The sequence below is a fragment of the Ornithodoros turicata genome, chromosome 3, assembly GCF_037126465.1.
Source record: "Ornithodoros turicata isolate Travis chromosome 3, ASM3712646v1, whole genome shotgun sequence".
Classification (NCBI taxonomy): domain Eukaryota; kingdom Metazoa; phylum Arthropoda; class Arachnida; order Ixodida; family Argasidae; genus Ornithodoros; species Ornithodoros turicata.
In genome coordinates this window covers 99,291,012-99,308,148 of record NC_088203.1, presented here as the reverse complement: position 1 = coordinate 99,308,148, position 17,137 = coordinate 99,291,012, and the positions used below count along the sequence as shown (strand labels likewise).

Genomic DNA, 17,137 nt, shown 5'->3' with positions numbered 1-17,137 from the left:
CAAGCTGTCCTTTATCTTCTGGATGTACGGATCTGAACGTTGCGCCACTGCCAACCAGTCTTCAGTTGTGACAGCTGTCGCTAGCATTTGTACAGTGTCCACTACATCTATTTCTTCGGGTTCTCCCACGGGAGCCCTGCTTAGCGCGTCTACGTGGCCCATCCTTTCGCCTGGTCTGTGCTCGATCTCGAAGCGGTACTCCTGAAGCCGAAGATACCATCTACCGATCCGGGGAACGATGTGTTTCTTCGAGAAAGCCGTTCGAAGAGAATTACAGTCAGTGACCACCGTGAAGTCCAACCCAAGCAGGTAAGGGCGCAGCTTTTCCACAGTCCATACGACAGCCAATGCCTCCAGTTCGTACGAGTGATACTTTTCCTCGTCACGTGTCGTTCGGCGGCTGACATACATAACCGGGTGGAGGAGATCGTCTGATTGTTCCTGCAGAAGCATACCTGCAAGGCCGTGGCTTGAAGCATCCGTGTGGAGCTCGGTCCTGGCCATAGGTGAATATAAGGCCAGTGTTGGCTTCTCCATCAGCCTTCGTTTAAGTTCAAGGAACGCGCTTGCTTGGTCGCACGACCAACACCACGTCTGATCTTTGCAAAGCAGTTGGCTGAGTGGCTTTGCAATGAGTGCGAAGCGTGCTATGAATCTGCGGAAGTAGCTGCACAGTCCGAGGAACCGTCTTAGCTCGTGCTGATTACGTGGGACTGGAAATTCCGCGATGCTACGAAGCTTGTTCGGGTCTGGGTTGATTCCTGATCCAGAGATTTCATAGCCCAGGTATAACGTCTGCTCTTGGAAGAACGAACACTTTTTCAGTCGTAGTGTCAAATTTGCGTCCCTAAGGACACTCAACACCTGACGGAGACAAGTCAGTCCTTCCTCTATAGTCCGTGTAGGGATCAGTAGGTCGTCCATGTAAGCCATAACTATCGTGTGTCTCAGTGGACCAAGTACGGCATTGATCATCCTTTGAAAGACAGCTGGTGCGTTGACGAGACCGAAGGGCATTCTGGTAAATTCGTAATGCCCGTCTGGAGTTACAAATGCTGTCTTCGACCGACTCGACTCAGTTATCGGCACTTGATAATAGCCCGATGCCAGGTCTAACGTGGTGAAATACTTTTTGTCGTGCAATCTGTCCAGCTGGTCGTCAATCAGTGGAAGAGGGTAGCTTTCTTTTTTTGTGATACGGTTGAGCGCACGAAAATCTACACACAATCGTTTTTCGCCGGTTTTCTTTGTCACCAGTAGAATAGGGCTTGCGAATTCAGAGTTCGACTCTTTTACGATGCCGGCTTCCTCCAGTTCTCGTACGATACCTCGAACTACCTCCCTTTCCGAGTGAGCGAGACGGTACGGACGGTACTCGACGACGCTGTCTTCGATGAGGTCGATCCGCATTTCTGTGAGCGCCGTACAACCAATCTCCGACATCGACTGTGCAAAACAGTCCCTGTAGTCGTTTAGGAGTTTAGCGAGTTCTTGTGTTTGGGCAGGCGTTACAGATGTGCCCACGTTTATTTCGGAAGCCTTGATTTCGCTACTATGGCCCTCGTTGGACAGCACCTCGACCACCGTTGGCGTATCCTCTGGCTTACACCACTGTGCTCTTACCACTCTGTCGTCCTCTTGAATGGAAAGTTCGTGCTCGGATACATTTGCGACCGGCAGAAGGTACTCCTGTTGTTCATCCTCGCGAAGCACGCAACTAAGGATGCAGTGCTCGTAACCTCGACCAGCTCGATACTGAGCATCGACGTAGACGTCACCCATGCTCTCTTCTTTCGTGTACAGTGTGACAAGTCCGACGTAGTTCGGAGGAATAACCGTTTTCTTCTTCGCCCAAAGGCTGACATGTCGTGGCGCAAGAGCGGGTATTTTAATATCCTGCAGGGTGCCATCTTCGTCCAGGTGCGCATGTTCTTCGAAGATCCGCAGCATGTTACCCCTGCGTATGACTGTGACGTGTGGTTGCTCTGTGAAGGGTTGTCCGATCAGTAATGGAACTACTTGGGCATTGTCTGGGACGACGTAGACGTCCACCGTTGCTGTGGCTTCGTCGGCTTTCAGTTCCAGTCGCGCTTTGCCGATGGGAATTATTTTGCCAGAGCCGTAGCCGTGGATCTCAAATGGAGCTGAGAGATCGCTGTACTGAACCGATAATTCGTCTGCGTTAGTCTTGCGAAGCGTGACGCACTGGCTGCCCATGTCAACAAATGCCTCGACTTCTTTACCGTCCAGGAGAGCCGTCATGAAATACTTCGCGTTCGCTGGCCCTTCCGCTGTGACCACGTTTTGTGCGAGCACAGCTGCTGACTTTGGCGTTGCCGAACCCTTGCCTTTGTCTTGACGACAGTCTTTAGTCTCATGCCCTGTTCGTTTGCATTTGTCGCAGCGTGGCTTCCTCTGTGGCTGTGGACATGCGGCTGAAAGATGTCCGTATTCGGAGCAATTGAAGCAGAGGGGTTCTCCTTTGTCATTGTACTTTGGCTTTCCCTTTCCTTTGGATGATGCGGTTTGACCGGTGCTCTGTTTCGCAGTCTTACTGGAGTCTTGGCCACCCGCGGAACGCGAGTGCTTGACGATGTCCAGTCGTTCGTCCAATAGTTTCAGGCAACGAAGGAGTTCCTGAGGATTTGCAAATTCACGAACACTTAGCGATCGAACTGCGTTTTCGTCGTTGAGGCCAGTGATAATATACTCGATGCAAGCGGGATCGTCCAGTCCGCATCTTCTGGCCTTGGCGAGTTTGTCATAGAAGTAGATCTCGATGGTTTCGTCCCGTTTTCTTTTTCGGGCCTCCATTTCCCGCAGTAGTTGTTGAAAACTTGCACTTGATGGAAACGCTTCTCGAAGCTTGCTTTTCCACTCTACCCATGTATATTGCGTTGTTGTGAGTCCGTCATACCAGCTTCTCGCAACTCCTTCCAACTTCGAAAGCGCAAAGCAAGAAGTTTGTTTATCATTCCAGCCGTAGGCCGCCGCGAGTCCGTCCACCTTGTTGATCCACGCTTCCACCGTCGGCTGAGTGTTCGTAGCAGGATCATATGTCGGTATAAGGTTCGCGCTCGCTGAAGCGAGGTACCCGACCGGTGATGACTCATCGCTGGCAACAGTACGTTGCGGTGGCCGGGGTGATTCGTAGAGTTGTCGAGCCCCGTCCATAGCTTCTCTAACCGCTGCTTGCACTGCGGCTTGCATAAGTGACTGAATATCAAAAACGTCCGCGTTGTTGCCGTTGTTCGGTGCTCTTGTCCCAGCATCAACGTTGCTGTGGTGTCCGATGCGAGTCGTGCCGTGGAGCCCACTTGACGGTGTTGCCTCGCTGTCCGCGCCTTGTTCTCCATTCGTGTGGCTGCTAACGACTTGTACGTTGTCGTCGGCTACGTTCGCCAGGTTTTGGTTAACAGTAGTGCTGGATCCTGTCGGCGTCCCGTCCATTGTTCGCGGAGCGTCCACGTTACGTGATGCACGGCGCGTGAGCATACTTTGCAATCCAAATCAATCAAAGCCCACCTTGTTCTGATGATGAAAATGGCGAGTCGATCCCACTTCTGATTTCTGTAGGCTTCAAACGAGTTGGATTTATTTGTCTTGCATTACACACACATATATAAGTAGATTTAACTTAGAGTATGCTTAGAGCGTTGCTGCGCGTGATCATGTTCAGTCCGTTGCTCCTGGGGAAGTGTACTCTCTCTCCCTCTAACATGGTTGCCAACGTATAAGCGTGAAACCGAAACTAAGTCTTGTATTTTGCCTATATACTCTTATTCATTTATGTAACAAATGCCATAGGTCCCAATGACATTATCTAGCAATCTACTATTTCTGTCTATATCAAGCATATATCTACTGATCCGCTTCATGATGTCGCACGAAGTACAATTAAAGGAGGGGGGTTATTAATCGGGGCGATGGTTGGCTAGGAGAGTGCTATGCGGTGAAGCTCTGTTTTCACAGCGTAAGGAGTTTTAGCAGACCGTTCACTCTTAAAAATGAACTTCACCGCATAGCACGCTCCTATCCAACCATAATCTCGAATGATATCGTTATCTGCCCTGATTTGTTCAAAACGGGAGGCGTACGCCTTTTTTGTGACAATTATGAACAGCATAAGTGTCACAAAAAAGGCGTACGCCTCCCGTTTTCCCTTCTCCTCGTTTGCCTTTATGCTTTATCCTGCTACACCCACTCTACCCCTTTCCTCTTTTTGTTTGTTTGTTTGTTCTTGTCTTTTTTCTGGCTCTATTTTTTCACCCACAAACGCGTTTTGGAGTAGCCAGTTCTGACTGGGTCGGGACTAACCTCTCCATATTTTTCTTTCTTTTTCCAATCCAATCCAATCCTACTTCGGAGTTTAGTCCCCCTGACTCCCTGAGTTAGGGGAACTAAACCCCTAACTGAGTGATTACTCCCTGAGATTTAATTACTCCCCAACGCTGCAAATAGTCCTTAAACTCCGCATAAGCTGCAGCGCATTTAGTCCTCAAGAAGGACGGATGCTTGCCGCAATGCATAGTCCCCCAAAAAGGACTAAAACAATGCATTTTTCCCTTAGAGATGACTATACGATCGCAATTGTTTTTTGCTCTATTTCTTTGTTGGCTTTTGACACTTGCCTTTTGTAACTTTCGCAATACACGCCCTTCTTCCTTATAAACCAAACTTAACTGCGTTACTACATTACGTTTGTGACGGGTCTTACTGAAATATACGCCTCGGACTTTTTTTCGTACCCTAATTGCCGCGTCTCACTGAGCCGTGTTGTTACTCTCTCTCCCTCAACCGGACTCACGGTTTCAACAGCACACTCTCTCCAAGAGCCTTTCCTCGAGTGCTTCTAGATTTCAAGTTTTCGAACACGCAGCCCAATCTTTATGAACACTCGTCATTGAACACAATGTGCTTTTCATACATCCGAACACTTACACCCCTACTTACGCAGCCCATAATAACTATACTTACACGTACTCGCACAAAAAAGTGCTTTAACTCGTCACTGCCTATTAAGTGGGCCATTGTGCGGTTTCCGACCCGCGGTTGTAACGCAGCGGGTACAACTCCGGCGTGTCGCTTTCAAACGCCACAAAAACTCGCTAGGAGTCGCTACCTGAATGCGGCGTACCGAACAAGACTCCATTGGGTACACCCATAAAGATTGGTAGGACGACTTTGTGTTCCGAAAATGTAACACGTCAAGCGATGTACAGTGAAACGACACAACGCGATAACTCACAATACTAAATCCACTTAGAAACCCGCTTGAGCGACACAATATTTCCCTTAGCAACCCAAACTGTTTAGCGGGTGTACAATACCCTCGACACCCGGTGCTTCGAGGGCTCCCTTCTTCGAGGCGAACCAGACGTCCCGAGGAGGGTGATTTGCATTATGGGACAGAACGCACTCTATGGTCTCTGTGTCAATTACAGAATTGGCGGGGGGTGGCCAGACTGAAGTCCATGGTGTGGAAATTATTGGAGTTCAATAGAGTGGAGAGCGAATTGCTTTCTGCTTGAATGAGGAAGCGTCAACACGGTTTCTGCTTCATTGGTGTTATGTTGCAGCTGTGGGGGGAGAGAGGAGGCAGGAGAGAGTGTAGATTAGGGATAGGCGGGCAGTAAAGTTGCAGGTTCGCGAATTCAATGTGTAACATGCTTTGTGGAAGCTTCCTGCGCCGGATGTTGTTTGCATTTGGTGTATCCGCTAATGACAACAGATAAGACTGTATGATGATTGCGCAGCATCAAGCCTCCCATGGGGTCCAATGAAGCTTTCTCTTTGGAGTCGCACCTCGGAATGCCGTAATGCTATCTAGTATATAAAGCAATCCCATTGGTAGATGCTACAGTACCCTGTTTACAGTGAAAGATGTAACCGAATCCTCCATTCGTGCGCGTTATGCAGTGAATGTTCCTTCGAGCGAAATTTGCGAAATCATTACATCAACTTATCATTGAAGCAAGGTTAAAATCCGCGCGTGTTGGTGATACATTGTAAAGTGTGTGGGTTGTCTCGTGGGGTTCCAACGATTTAGGGGTTTAGGGGATATTACAACACTGGGGTTCCAACGATTTTAGAACGTATCATTGTTTTGAAATGTCACTAATTTTGAGGGGGATATGTAAAAAATGCATAATGTAAAAACCCCGAGACTAGGGAACACGAAGGGACAGACACAACACGAAGTCTCCATTGAGAAGTCTCTGATTGAGACTTCGTGTTGTGTCTGTACCTTCGTGTTCCCTAGTCTCGTGGTTTTTACATTATGCATCATCTTCACCAGCTCGCTTGCTTCCTAGCCATTTTTCCATGTAAAAAATGTTATGCAGGGAGGTCGGTCACAAGGATTTAGGTCTGCTACTCTGCATTCATGGGTTGTTATCCGTTAGCAAATGATCCAGGCGCTGTACCTAAATGAATGTAAAAGTAGGATGCAAGCGAGCTGGTGATAATATGAAGATGAGGACATTCCTTGAGATTGAGAGGTCGCCCCTGTGTCCTGCCTCAGTCTCAAGGAATGCCATCATCTTCACACCTAAATGGAAGTAGAGGTGTTCAGTTGGTGTGACACACCCAAATGCACCGCACAGGCATAGGACATGATATGGCACTGTATTTTTATTTCGCACAAGAAGCATCGTCGACGCATGGTGTATTCTTCCCATTCCACCACTTTCCCAGATATTCCGGGTTAATCCTTGCGGACACCAGGTCTTCTTTATTGCGAATTCCTCTGCTCGTCTTCGTACAGTGCAGAAACGAACGAAGATCGAACGGAACGATCAATGAAACGCACAGCACATTGCCCTGTACTGAAGCGACCATGTGCAGCATGCACACTCAAGCCAGTGTAAGATTTTCTACACTACAGCGACCAGTGGAGCCCGCTCATTAGAGCAATACCCCTTCTCTCAGCCCTTCCATGTTTCTAAGCTCGCGGGTGGTACCTATACTATTAGAACGGACGAAATGTGGCAGACGGTGCACGCTTAAAAATGAACTTCACCGCATAGCACGCCCCGAGCCAACCGCCATCTCGAATGATAACGTTATCTGCCTTGATTTGTTGAAAACGAGAGGCGTACGACTTTTTTGTGACACTTAATTATCACAAAAAAGGCGTACGCCTCCCGTTTTCAACGAATCAGGGCAGATAACGATATCATTTGAGATGATGGTTGGCTAGGAGCGTGCTATGCGGTGAAGTTCATTTTTAAGAGTGTGGCCAATAGACGATTTCAGGAAATCCCAGTGCTCCTTAGCGCACGTGTTGCATCCTGGGAGATTACATGAGATTGGGTGAGATTGAGATGAGGGATTAGATTAGACATGAGATTAGATGAGAGATTACATGAAGGAGGGAATAACAGTCCGTCGCGTGTCGTTTTCGCTGACCTTTGCACCTCGTGTACAATGGGCCCAGAGAGGAGAGATCGAAACACTTTGGAGACCTTTTCCTCCTTTCTGACAAGAAAGTTCCCATAGTTCAAAGCGGCGCTAAGCTCTCTGGGATTTTCTGAAGTCGTCTATTCGAAGCTTAAGGTGTCAATAACAACACTTTAATGATGATTAGTATCGATAATGATGAGTATCGGTACCGCGATCACACCACGATTGCGACTGCAGTTGTTGCGGTATGCGAGAAGGAAAAGAGAACAGCCACACCAGCACTCATCTCTAGCCGTGATACTCCTTCATCCCAACGGTATATTTCCTTCCCACCAGGCTCTCACCTCCTCCCTTTCGTCCCATAAAAAAATAAAAGAGAGAAAGAGAGAGAGCACACGTTGTCAAATAACATAACGAGTGTCGCTAAAGAGCGCATCTACCGACCGAGCGCACGTGCTCCGATCGTCTTTTTTCTTTGTCTCGCAAATAAGCCGAGGAAGAAAAAAGAAAAAAAAAAAGATCCCTAAAAGGTGGGGGGATCGTCCGCAATTACAGCGCAACTCCCGGTGCAAGGATGTTTCCGGTTACCCCTGTTCGTCATTATGATACCAATCAAATGCCGGAAGGAAGGAAGCTAAGCGGAAGTGCATCGTGCATGATGAGCCCTCCCGAATTTTGACGAACGCATCACAGTGTTTACTGAGATGCCTCCCTTTGAGAGCCGGTCGCGCGTGAGCCTCTTGTTAGGCTGGTCCTTGCCTTGTTAGAAACTTTGCCAGTTGTGTGTGTGTGTGTGTCCCTCTTCTGCGGACGCATTGTATTCCGCGGGAGTGGATTTTGAGGGATTTGTGTAGCGTGGTTTCTGTGCCGGCTTTATGCAACGGGAAGTCTCTCGGAGGATTTTTAGTTGTTTTGCTTCGAAGAATTGCTGTATGGATTGAGAGGCGTAGTTTGATTATGACGGGTTGTGGGCACGAAAGGTGTATTAAAGGAATTGGGGTTTGAGTTTTTTACTGCAGATGCTGCATGAGATATTCGAAGGAAATAATTGGAAAATGTCTTATTCCTTTTCAAATCCTTTTTCCAAAATCAAACTTAAACTCAACTCCCTTTTCTGCTTCACTGTGTGGTAAAGTTCCAGTTGTGGAAGAGGTATACACTCTAAGAAAAAGGGGTGCGAAAAAGTGGCAACTTCTATAGTTACCACCTAGATCAACATAGCGTCGGATAAAGGATGTAAAGGGGCGGTAAAAGCAATTATCATATATCCAAATTGCTACCGTAATAATATCATATATCCAAATATACCCAAAGGCGTACGCCCCCCTCGCTCACCGAATCAGAAGCGGTAACCCTATCATTCGTAGGTAGCAGAGAGAACTTTGCAACCTTTTAGGCAAGCCATATGCGACAACTATTACCTCCTAAAAGATGTAACTGCTCCACCTTTTTTTTTTTTTTTTCTAAGAGTGAATAATTGCACTGGTCGATATAAAGCGAGCACCCGCCTCCTTTGCAGGGCACAAAATCCGGCGAAGTGCCACTGAACCTGGAAACGACTGGCGGAAAACTACGGCGTTCCTGCCAAGAAACTCGCAGAAAACTTCGCGCGCATCCGGCGAACTCAGCGGGTCGACATAACGCTCGCTGTTGCTCGGCCGTGCAAGACGCGGACGTTACGAGAACGACCCGTTGCGGTTCCCGCCAAATTCGAGGTTTCTCTGTGGAGAAGAAAGAGTGCTCTGTCGTGGAGCGAGCTGTTCTGAAACGACCTGCGAAAAATAAATACATACATAATAAAAACGACCAGCGAAACACGCGAATCTGCTCCGGATCGACCAATGAAAACGTATCCTTCGCCGGGAAGAGAGAAGGAGAGAAAGAGAGAGAGAAAGAAAACGTTCCAAATCGACCAGTGGAGTTCGCCGAAATTTCTATAATTGTCCCGAGTTTTAGTCACGATATAGCTATTGACGGGTTTAACTTTTCTGCACGTAATTCGGTAGCGGTCGCTACCTGAACCTATCGTTCCGAAGGAGGCTCCACCGGGTACGTATAAAGAACCGGAGGACTTTGTGTCCCGAAAATCTTACACATCATGCAGTGTACAATGAAACCACACAGCGATAACTGACGAACTGGCTACTAAACTGGCTTAGACACCCGTTTGAGCGACTTTCCTATAAGCAGACCCAGACACCATGTATATACACGGACGGCTACCAGACGACGTCTGCTGCTCAGGGCTGCGCGGTCGCCTGGACACCTGTGTTTCCCCCTGTGCTTGTTGCGTACGTCCACAAGTATATGATGTCCTCCCGGAGTCGGTGGATTTGCCCGGTCTGGAACGTGTTCGGCGCTATTCGTTATACAGAGAAGCGTTCGCTATGGAACGAGCTGTCTCAATTCAATTCAATTTTCATTTTTTTCCTTTCGGATGGGAGAGATTAAAAAGCCAGAAGATTCAAAACTGTGTGGTAAGTCGTATCTTGATACCTGCTCTGAAGTCCCATTATTCGCACTCGAATGGTGGGAACAAATAAAGCACGTGGCCGCAAGACATTTTGGACATTGGCGAGCGAGGGAGAGTCAGCAAGAACTCCATCACCTCCGGCAAGCTATCCATTTTGCGCCACATTTCATCAAGGGGCTCTTGTAATGAGCAGACCATCGAGAACGTATACAGATGGTCATAAGAAAAAAGAAAAATAAAAAGTTAAAGCGGCACTAAAATGCAAAAACAAGTTCACTTCAGCATACGTTCCACGCTATGTCAATTCCGTACTTATTATCGTAATTCAAAACTTTTATTCCGTTACGGAGCTACAGTCGAAATTATGCCGGACCCTTTCTTGCTTCGGCACTAAGCAATGAACGTCGTTTCAGCTCGTGCATTGGTGTTTTTAGCCCATGTCATGGAGCAGTTCCGGCGAAAAATATAGTGCTCTTTGCGAAGCGGACTGGCGTCGCTATCCGAAGGACTTTTTTATAAATAAATAAAAAAGCCCACATAAACATAGCTCCGCTCGTTGTCACCCTGCCCTCCGGGTATAACGAGGAGCAGAAGCATGATGCCACGTCACCGATGACGTTACAGGGTCCATGCGTTCTGGTTTGCTGGTCAGTGCTCTGTCCCTTTGCCGCGCCGTAAACTAGTTACCAGCTCCCGTGGCTCAGTGGCTAGCGTGCTGGCCATGTCACGTCGAGACTGGGAGGTACCCGGGTTCGAATCCTGGTGCCGGCTGTGCTGTCTGGGGTTTTTCCTGGGTTTTCCTCAGACGCTTTCAGACATATGTCGGCACGGTTCCCTTAGAAGTCGGCCCAGGACGCACATTCCCCCAGGGCGTCAGTCGTGACGTTGCTCACATACGTGAGGCCGACAACGGCAAGCCCTATCACCACTACCACCACCACCACCGTAAACTAGTTTTGCCAGTTCCCTCTGAGGGGATGAGCTCCCCGCGGATGGAATGAGCGGCCGAATCATTCCCGGTTCAGCAAGCGCCCAGGATGCAGTGCGTGCGCAAAGAACACTGGGATTTTCTGAAGTCGTCTATTGGGGATAAAGGAGCGGCAAAATCATGACTGAGCAAGGAGCAACGCTTTTTCAGAGCCCCGAACAGCCGAGCAGCAGACGACAGCGAAGTAGCCGACATTTCTCTGAACCAATCAGAAGCGCGGACTCTATAGCGTCAGCGCGAGGTCGCAGGTAGAGCTCTGGTCGCAAGCAGATCACAGGCTGGTACTGCTCTCCACCACCGTTGCGCACGGTCACTTTTTGCAGCGTACTTTAAATTCAATTTCTGCGATAATTACGACTCTGCGGTGTGAATTACTTCACATGGTGCATCTTACTGGTCTGCTTAACAGTTCTATATGATGAAAACATTATAGGGTGTTAAAAATGGCTTCTGTGCTACTTTAAAGGAGCCATCGCATCCGGAAAGGTGTGTATGACACCGATGCGGTATTGTACGGCATGGTCTCACAGTCTTCTTGGCCAAGTTTCTCTTCCAAAAACAGCTTACTTATTAAACGAACGAGTTTTAAAGAATCGCACTCCCTCTGCAGCTAAGCCAGGGTGACGTAAGCCGGGCACACCAATGGGAGCGCAGCGCAGGTGATTGTCTCCGAGGTCGTCTACTTCGCATTCGCACCGCAATATACTAAGTGAAAAGATCTCTTACCAGTGTGAGTGCTGACGTGACCATGTTCCGTGGAGCACAGTGCTACGACTCTGACTGTACAGACACCTACGAAGCTAACCAGAAACAGCATACCAGGAGCCGACCTCAAACTTCTCCGCGACCTATACAGACGCCATCACTCCCGCCCGGCGGGCGGAGCCAAGATCACTCTGCCGCTCCCTGATTGGCCTTGTCCGCGTCAAAGGGTGCTCACTGATTGGCCTTGTCCAAGTGACGTTTACAGAGAGGGAATTCCGGAATGCTCTCAACATCCGTCGTCTGCTCTTGCCATCCATGCATTATATCAAATTGCACAGGAACAACTTCACTAATTCGCGCCGGATTTTTGGCGTTAGTGTCGGTGATGAACGAGGAGTAAAACGGCACTGTAGTTTCGAAATCAACCGCGACAGATAACTGCAAACATTTCTTACACATATTTTCAGTGAGTGTTTGGCATGGTTGGCAATGTTACACATTGTATCTCGTCTGCTCGTTCGCCGTGCGTTGTCACCTAGCTTTTAGAAACGTTTCCAAAAGACCAACCTATCTTTATCGATGAAGACCGCGGGTTGAGAGGTTCCCCGGCGTATCTGGCCTCTGGGGCCAGATGTGCCATCGTCACCAGGGCATCATACGGGGGCATGCCGGAAGAGTAGGTCATCGTGACCGGTCACAGCTAGAGGGACACCATCTCCGCCAGATTTGGTGACCCGGGCCTGTGAACACCCAGGATGCTGCAACAATTTGGGCTCCACCACTGTGCTTCAAGTTTTGTAACGACCTACGGAAAGACCTGGGAGCCCTCACCGGTATGTCCGTGCCACGGAGGACTTTGCAGGTGCAAGCGACGACGCTCCACGCTTCTCCTGCCACGTAGCAGTCTTTTCGATTTGGTCGATTTTTTTTTTTTTTTTGGGGGGGGGGGCAGGTTGTGTGTGTGTGTGTGTGGGGGGGGTATCACTAACGCATACCCTCATGTTGCGCGGTCGTCTTCGTGCACTGATTCTTTTTACGTCATTTGTCCTTGCAGTGCCGAGAAGAATATTCCCTTCCCAGTGGCAGCGTAGCGCCATCTGCAAAGGAGAGAGAGAGGTACGGACCCCGTTCTACCTGGTTGTACCCTAGTTAGTTGCGCCTGTTGCTTGTAGTTGGGCAGCAGCCTCCGAGATTTATGATGAACCTTCTAAGGAAGTTGAAATAGCAACAACTACACATTTTTCGGCACTGAGAATAACTCGCGTTTGTAGCACGTAACTATCACGTAACGTAACATGCATTGATATTAACGGTCTTTGCAGCGTTGTGAGCATAAAAAGTACGTTTTCACTTGTCTCTTAGGGTAAAGATCACACATTCGCAAATGTCAGTGAGCGGATAAAACGCGAACCTATTTACAACTTATCGCTGGAAGCGTGGACGAAAACGAAACGAGAACTGAACTGTCGTGACGTATTCACCGGATCCCTTCGGGATTGGTTTGCCTATCTGTGTGTGGATTCGTGGAAGGCGGCGTGATGCGCACGTGATACGGAGATTGAATCATTGAAGCAGACGGATCCGCCCTAGCGTCACTACTTGTTGCTCATCGTCTGTTCAGCGACTCAGCTTTCGTCAGTTTCCTGGTTATTGTGCTTGAAGAGACCGCTGTATTCATCGTCTTTTTGATGTAAGTGTCTGCTTCTTGACTGTTCCAATGCTTCCCTTGAACCCGCAAATGCTGTTTCAGTTTGCATTTCAATACGTATTCTAACGTGAGCTCTAGAAAGCGTTTTCCTTGTAGGGTAGAGGAAAGAAAGAAAGAAAAAAAAATCTAAATTTAGATTGCAGGGTTGGAGCGATGCTGCAGGGCCACAACGACCATACTATTTTATTCAGAGAAATATTCACTCGAAGTAATCGTTTGTAAAACTTATTACCAACTTATTGCGTCACCCTCTTCATCTGCTTGCCGTTTCTAAACTTTGTTCACAAACGCGTAAATCTTGATAAAGCGCTCCCTAAAGAAATCCTTGATACATATGCAGGGTAAACTGGATTTTTACAAATACAATCGCAAAATCGACGAAGTAACTTCCTGTTGAGCAATGCCTGATAACAAGCTTCGTCCATTGCTTATCACTTGCTTATCACCCCGAGCATGTCGCACTCACATTATTTCTCTTTCGCAGAAAATGCCCGAAGTTACTCAACCAAAGCAGCCGATGGCTCCAGCCATCCACAGCAATTTTGTCACCCGCATTGCTGGACTTCCAGTGATCGCGACTGCTCTGGGAACCGCGACGAACTCGTACAACAGAGTGAAAGAGATGAACGGACTGCTTACCTACACATTGAACACAGCCGAAAAGTCTGCTTCGTTCGCTGTGAACCAAACGATTCCAGTCATTCAAAAGTTTGCGACTCCCATAGAGTATGTAGACTCTCTGGCTTGCAAGGGCCTCGACAAGGTGGAAGAATCGTATCCGATCGTCAAGAGCCCTCCTGGTGAGATTCTGTCGGAGGCCATGGCGCTCGGCCGCAAGACGTACGGAGATGCGAAAGACACTGGGATCACAAAAGTTGGTCTGCTTTCCCAGTTGTTCTAACATTAGTCCTTCTGCATAATTTATGTTCTCATTTATAATTCATGTTCTTGACAGGTGAATAACTTGAAGACTTATTCATCCGAAAAACTTCAAGCCCTGACCTATCCTGCTCAAGCACTGACTGTGTATGGAAGCGAGCTAATGAAATACGCCAACGTAGCGCTCACTGCCACTGAGAATTCTCTGGATCAGGTACACAATCTTTTTGCCACAGATATACTCCCAACAGTTTGAAGTAATTCATGTTGCACATTCCTGCAGCTACAATCCTCTTACGATTGTAACCTGATAGTCAGCGCTCTCTTCCAGCACATTGCCACTCTCGGGTTGGAACCCGAAACTTCCGATCCCAACTCCAACTCGGTCCCGCTGAGGCAACGCTTCGACAACATCTCTCGGAAAGCCAGCACCTGCGTGTCTCATCACGCAGCACTGCAGTTTGCTGCCCTGCAGAAGTACACGACGGATTCACTGACCAAGTTTCAGGTGGCGCTGCAGGTCATTCAGGACATGAAGGCAAACCTCACTGCTTCCGATCAGTCTTTTCGCACCACACTGACTAATCTTAACGTCGGATCTGCCTGGCTTCAGGGACTGCTTGCCGACACGGATGCCTCACCGGAAGGGCCTAAGGTGATGGTCACAGTATTTCCATTTTCAGCAGAGATACAGTACATAATAGAAATGTCTGCGAAAACCACAAGTGATTGATGAACCCCCAAAAAAACCCCATGCCGGAAAGCGAACAAAAAAGGACGACACAACACACAGCACAGACACTTTATCGCTTTTGAAGTATGAAATACCAAACAGCCCAATTCTTAACCATTAACTGATTGTAATTAGAAAAATCAATTGAGCAATTGAACCTCTGTATGCAATAAGGGGAGAAGTTGGAAAAATCCCAAACCGAGAAAAAGGGCCTGATCCGATTGTCCGTCCCATTGACACACATGCACACCCTGTTTTTCGTCATGCTGTAAGCAGGCCAAAAATTGCAATAAGGTCCTAAATTTTCATTCACGGGTGCATACTGGTATGTAGATGTCATTCCAGCAAAAATAGTAAAAAAAGGGGATAAGCCGACTTATCCCCTTATTGCATACAGAGGTTCAATTACTGTGCCCCTTTCTGGTTCTACATTTTGAAGTAAAAAAAAAAAAAGTGTTACTTTTACGTTACAGCCTCTTCCCGTTCAAGCTCTTCTGATCGCCCAAGCCACCGCGAAGCAAGCAAGTGCAGCCTTGCACGTTCCCTCTGCTGTCGTACAGCACATGTCAGAATCTGTTCGCAATTCCTACACGAGGCTTACGGCTGGTGTCTCCCAACTGGCTCACGACTTGGCTAACGTTCGCTCCGTCAACGACCTCACGACTGTAGCCGTTACGCAGCTTCAGCAGCAGGGTGCTGCCCTCCAGTCTTCTCTCAATCAGTTCACATCTACCGGATTTAACTGGCTTGTAAGGACGATAGTACTGGTTAATACAGTAACTACTTAATATGATCATGGTGACAATTATTGCATTTCTCTGTAGGCCTCACTTCCCGTTTTCGACAGTATTCTACGACCAGATGTGGAAATGGAAGAAGTTCCCCCTGGCACGAAGGCCTATTCTTCTGAGGACTCGGAGAGTGACTCCTAGCTTGCATTATTATTAAAAGCTGCTTGTAATCTAAGACAGCAACGGCGATGTACTCCTCGGTATATTATGTATACTTCAGCCTGATATAGCTGTAATGAACAGTCAATAAATGTACACTATTCCTTTTAAGTCTGTATTTATGAGGAAGTGTGCTTCTCTAACTTGTTTGCTTATGAGCACCAATTTGTGAATTACGTTCCATAATAATTTATTTACAAGTCTAAAGCCCCGTGGTGAAACTGCACGATCATACACCGACAGAAACTTGCTGCTGAATCTTGTCAAACATCTTTCGATCCAAGTGTCGTTGGCGCAGTATGACAGTGCTGGCACTTATTGCTCCCAGAACTATCATGCTCGCTTCAAAGATCCAGAATTTGTGGGCTTCATCGTTGTTGTCGCACCTGTAGAGCGAAAAACAGAGTCACTGAAATGTAAGAAGCTTTGTAAAAGGCAACGCTGTTTACCTTCTGTAGACATCTCCCGAAATAGTGCAGGATACCAGCTCCTTGTATTTCGACTGAACACAGACTGGGATATGCTTGCTCGCCTAAGATGCATTATTCTTAGTGGAAAACGTAGGTATGTGTATAATCCACGCTTTCTTACCCGTTCGAATTCTGTACATGGAGAGCACGCCTCCTTGACTTCAAATATTTCCCGTTCCCAACAACCTTCCGAGCTGTTTTGCTTGGATCGATCGTTGTCGTGCTCTAAGATGCCATCAAGTGTTAAGATTATGAGACAAGCCCTGCAAACGGATGCACAATAGACACAGGCCCATCGCTGCATTACTCATCGGCTTACCCTACGGCGAACACAGTGAGGAATATAATCCTTTTCAGAGTGCAAACTTCGATCATCTTAGTGTAAAGGCACACCCTGGACGACCTAACAACTATGTAAACTCCATCACTTACACACACGAGTTACGAATACTAGTTTATAAGCATAAACGTGCGCAATAGGCGTTATATCACAACCCACATAGCACAACACGGTCGGTAAGCTGCAAGTGCAATGGTGCAATCTACAAAAAGGCCGAGCCAGCGGAGCCAGCCAGCAGTCCTATCGTTTCCCATTTCTTATTCGCGATCATTGAAGTATATTAATCATGTTTCCTTGAAAAAAAAAAAAGCATTATCAAACGATATATGAAATTGAAGGTCCAACAAGAACACAGAAATATCAAGGAGAGAGTTCTGCGAACAGGAATCACTGAACATGAAAGAACTGACACTTTTGGGCGACGCTAGCAGAGCTAACATCTTTAGCCCAGCAACCTTGGCGACACAATTTTTGTTTTGTTTTGGCT

At 47.7% G+C, this 17,137-nt stretch overlaps 2 protein-coding genes across 3 annotated transcripts; one reads left to right on the top strand and one right to left on the bottom strand.

Annotated features, from left to right (window-relative positions):
- The first annotated feature begins 13,102 nt into the window (after positions 1-13,102).
- Positions 13,103-15,958, top strand: LOC135388968 (perilipin-2-like). Of its 2 annotated transcripts, none has more exons than XM_064618860.1 (6): positions 13,103-13,204; positions 13,763-14,152; positions 14,234-14,371; positions 14,489-14,812; positions 15,364-15,639; positions 15,715-15,958. In XM_064618860.1, exons 2-6 carry the CDS (start codon positions 13,766-13,768, stop codon positions 15,820-15,822), a joined length of 1,233 nt encoding a protein of 410 aa, XP_064474930.1. In that variant the 5' UTR covers positions 13,103-13,204; positions 13,763-13,765; the 3' UTR covers positions 15,823-15,958. The 2 variants fall into 2 exon arrangements, with proteins under 2 accessions (XP_064474930.1, XP_064474929.1); XM_064618859.1 differs by having other exon boundaries at positions 13,125-13,260.
- A 55-nt stretch (positions 15,959-16,013) lies between these two features.
- Positions 16,014-16,869, bottom strand: LOC135388969 (protein JTB-like). Its single transcript, XM_064618861.1, has 4 exons — positions 16,630-16,869; positions 16,432-16,573; positions 16,290-16,372; positions 16,014-16,226 (listed from the first exon to the last, which is right to left on the bottom strand). The coding sequence occupies exons 1-4, from the start codon at positions 16,683-16,685 to the stop codon at positions 16,070-16,072; spliced, it is 438 nt and encodes a 145-aa protein (XP_064474931.1). The 5' UTR covers positions 16,686-16,869; the 3' UTR covers positions 16,014-16,069.
- Positions 16,870-17,137: the final 268 nt, after the last annotated feature.

What these genes read in the sequence shown, in the direction of transcription:
- LOC135388968 (XM_064618860.1), top strand. Translation starts at nt 13,766, where the DNA reads ATGCCCGAAGTTACTCAACCAAAGCAGCCGATGGCTCCAGCCATCCAC. An exon ending in AAGACACTGGGATCACAAAA is followed by an intron (nt 14,153 to 14,233) that starts GTTGGTCTGCTT and finishes TGTTCTTGACAG; the next exon opens with GTGAATAACTTGAAGACTTA. An exon ending in CTGAGAATTCTCTGGATCAG is followed by an intron (nt 14,372 to 14,488) that starts GTACACAATCTT and finishes GCTCTCTTCCAG; the next exon opens with CACATTGCCACTCTCGGGTT.
- LOC135388969 (XM_064618861.1), bottom strand. Translation starts at nt 16,685, where the DNA reads ATGATCGAAGTTTGCACTCTGAAAAGGATTATATTCCTCACTGTGTTC. An exon ending in CATGTACAGAATTCGAACGG is followed by an intron (nt 16,373 to 16,431) that starts GTAAGAAAGCGT and finishes AATGCATCTTAG; the next exon opens with GCGAGCAAGCATATCCCAGT. An exon ending in TCGGGAGATGTCTACAGAAG is followed by an intron (nt 16,227 to 16,289) that starts GTAAACAGCGTT and finishes TTCGCTCTACAG; the next exon opens with GTGCGACAACAACGATGAAG.